General features: G+C 38.3%; 1 protein-coding gene across 1 annotated transcript; it reads left to right on the top strand.

The window, feature by feature from the left end:
- The first annotated feature begins 405 nt into the window (after positions 1-405).
- LOC147400929 (GDSL esterase/lipase At3g48460-like) lies at positions 406-2056 on the top strand. Its single transcript, XM_086441989.1, has 2 exons — positions 406-1133; positions 1386-2056. The coding sequence occupies exons 1-2, from the start codon at positions 489-491 to the stop codon at positions 1887-1889; spliced, it is 1149 nt and encodes a 382-aa protein (XP_086298115.1). The 5' UTR covers positions 406-488; the 3' UTR covers positions 1890-2056.
- The last annotated feature ends 1275 nt before the right edge of the window (positions 2057-3331 follow it).

The following is a 3331-nucleotide window of genomic DNA, read 5'->3' as shown; positions in this document are numbered from 1 at the left end:
TATAGAAAATCCTAGATTTTTCAACGCAAAATTCCATCGTCATCTGCTTTCCAAAAAATCCTATCTTGCGTGAAAGATTGAAGGAAGGTCGAAGTAATAGAATCTTAAGGTTGAAGATTGTTGGTTTTGAAGATAGAAATTCAAGGGTTGAAGATGACTCATGTAGGGGAAAAAATTAGTTTTTTATCAATAGATTGAAGACAAGGGTATTCCGGTCATTTTCCATTAGACCATCTCAAACATTCCCCAAAATAGTCCCTCCAACTACATTGTCCAGCTTTGGAGCACTTGTTTCATGGTGAACCCTTAAAAACACACCAAAGAAGCTTCTTACATTACTCTTTGACCTGGCAATCCTCCCTCCAACAATAGAAAAGAGGAAAGAATTTCAAAACAAACATGACTTTATAAATGCTTCTCTAAACACCAAATAATGTGAAACACACATACAAAAATAACACAAGAGGTTCATTTACTACTCCCACACAATGGGGAATTCTAATTTCCCCATCCTTCTTCCACTTTTCTTTCTTTTCTTATCTTTCTCTCCTTCCTTAGCACACAACAAAACTTACAAGAATTGCTTCTCAAAGATCTACGCGTTCGGAGACTCATTTACCGACACAGGAAACTCCCAATCTCTAGGTGGTCTTGTCGCCTTTAGCAACGCTCTAACGTCTGGCTCTCCTTACGGCATGACTTTCTTTAAGGAACCCATGAACCGATTATCTGATGGCCGCCTTGTCATCGATTTCCTTGCAGAAAAATTTTCAATCCCATACTTGCCACCTTACAAAAACATTTCAGCCAATATTTCCAATGGTGTCAACTTTGCAATCGCTGGATCCTCGTCTCTTCCTAATGATTACTTTCTTATAAATAAAGTCGGTCGGACACTAATGTGGAAACTTATACCTGATTGGATACAAACTCAAATAGATTGGTTCCACTTTTTCGTCAAGGACCACGAGTGCTACGGGAAAGACGTGAATGCCTGCAAAGCCAAGATGGAAGGTGTGCTCTTCTGGATCGGTGAAATGGGTGTAAACGATTACATTCGTAACTTTGGATATGCCTTCTCAGCTGAATCCCTCATGGAGATGTCCATTGATTATGCGTGCAAACTTTTGAAGGTACATGATAAATATGGAAATTATTCAAAATGTTTCAATTTTGATCCTATAGAATCTTAGCCATTTTTTCACCGAACGTTTTTGTATCATCAGATTGAAAAAAAAACCAAATTTTTATTTGGTTTTTTCATCTTTGTTAATTCAGATCTCATTGTTGCATTTTGACATTGGTCGTGATAAGCATTATTTTAGCGTTGTTAAAGGACACTGAGGATTAAGTTTAGATAATCATATAAACTGTGTTTTTGGCAGAGAATATTGGAAAATGGTGCAAAATACGTTGTGGTTCAAGGGCTACCACCGACAGGTTGCTTCCCGTTAGACCTGTCACTGTCTCCATTGTCCGATCGTGATGATACAGGGTGCGCTAAAAATGCCAATTCGATCATCTTTTCCCACAACGAACTCCTCCAGAAGAAGCTGGCCAAAATTGAGAAACAATACCCGGATTCTGTTATCCTATATGCGGATTACTGGAAAGCCTACTATGAGATCATGGAGAACCCAATGCAGTATGGGTTCGAGGAACCGTTCAAAGCCTGTTGTGGAGCCGGGGAAGGAAATTTCAACTTCGACATACATTCCGTCTGCAGTTCATCAAGCGCAAATATCTGTGATGACCCTAGTAAGTACATCCATTGGGATGGGCTTCACCTCACAGAAGCCATGTACAAGAAGATGGCTGATTTGTTCTTCGATAAGGACTTCTGTCAACCATCGTTCGATCAATTGATTAGGCATAAAAAATGTACATAATGACACTTATTTAAACATAATTGAACCGTTGGTTGGGGTGCTTGTTATGAAGCAATGGTCAGGATGTGGTGTGCCATAAGCTTACCAATTCTTTGGTAGTAGTAGAGTTGGAAAATATTTGTCTGAGCTATGTTTATACTTCAAGAATTATGTTCCAAGTTAGTTTATTCTGTTTTGTGTCCCTATCCTGTACTTCCGGGAGTTATGTTGCAAACCTAATTTGGGTGTTTTTGATATAAATGGTCTAATGTAGCCCAAAGGCAAGATGTTGATTTTGTAATTTTAATGGCCCAATCAAGAGATAACCTTGTGGGCCTGTCTCAGAGGTGACCAACCAAATGATGGACTATGTGGACAGTATGATGTTTTTTACCGTACTATGGTTAGGCACAATGGATCGTCTGATCAAAGAATGTTAATGATCAGAAGGTAATCATGACCCTTTGATCATAAACCTCATTTAATCTGACTTCCTTGGACACTGCACTCAATACTATGTTGTCGTGGCAGTGAAAAAATCATAATTTTTTTTGACCTTGTATCTTGAGGAAAAAAAATGGTTCCTAGCATACTGCCATGTCAGTGCAGTGTCCATGGAAGTCACGTTAGAATGACTTTTAATAAAAGAAGAGTCGTGCCGGAGTAACATTTGTGTTGGGGGGGGGGGGGGGGTGCATTTCTGACGTGGAAGTGTATACTCTATCTCGATAAAAAGCATTTATGGTTTCTATATACTTTCACATCAGAAATCCCCCCTCCCCTCCTCTCCCCTCTAATGTTACTTCAACATTATCCATAAAAGAAAGAATCGTGATAATCTTACTACCCCACGTGGCACACTCAATCGTCTCTCTTGATGTGACAACTTTGGGAATCGTATCTCGATGAAAAGCATTTATGGTTTCTATACACTTCCACGTCAGAAATCCCCTCCCCCCCTAATGTTACTTCAACATTATCTATACAAGAAAGAATCGTGATAATCTTACTACACCACGTGGCACACTCAATTTTCTCTCTTGATGTGACAACTTTGGGAATCGTAGATCTGTAGGCCTTAGGATACAAAACTGCACTTCCCCATAAAAGTGTCTACACCAAGGGAATTGTGTATCCTGAGACGTACAAATCTACGATTCCCAAAGTTTTCACATCAGGAGATTGGATTGAGTGTGCCACGTAGGGTAGTCAGATTATCATGACTCTAAAAGAACTCACATAAAACAATAGGAATGAGAAATCTGAGATATTCATTGGGAATACCATTTTTCCACGTACCTCAAAATAAGAATACAATATGTCTTATAGTGATGAATATATAACTTAGTTTTATTAAATACTTATACAAGCTTAAAATTTACGAAGCTCGAAATTTTCTAAATATAAGACTTGGAATTAAAAATCTTTTATAAAATATAGAGTAGTGATGGAGTAACATTAAA

The sequence above is a fragment of the Akebia trifoliata genome, chromosome 5 (genome assembly GCF_017979445.1).
Source record: "Akebia trifoliata isolate Shusen 1 chromosome 5, ASM1797944v1, whole genome shotgun sequence".
NCBI lineage: Eukaryota > Viridiplantae > Streptophyta > Magnoliopsida > Ranunculales > Lardizabalaceae > Akebia > Akebia trifoliata.
Note: the sequence above shows the minus strand (reverse complement) of the source record. Positions and strands in the feature narration are given on the sequence as shown.

Bases quoted from the DNA above. Each gene is read 5' to 3' on its own strand.
- LOC147400929 (XM_086441989.1), top strand. From the start codon at position 489: ATGGGGAATTCTAATTTCCCCATCCTTCTTCCACTTTTCTTTCTTTTC. The intron at 1,134-1,385 runs GTACATGATAAA...TGTTTTTGGCAG, and splicing joins ATGCGTGCAAACTTTTGAAG to AGAATATTGGAAAATGGTGC.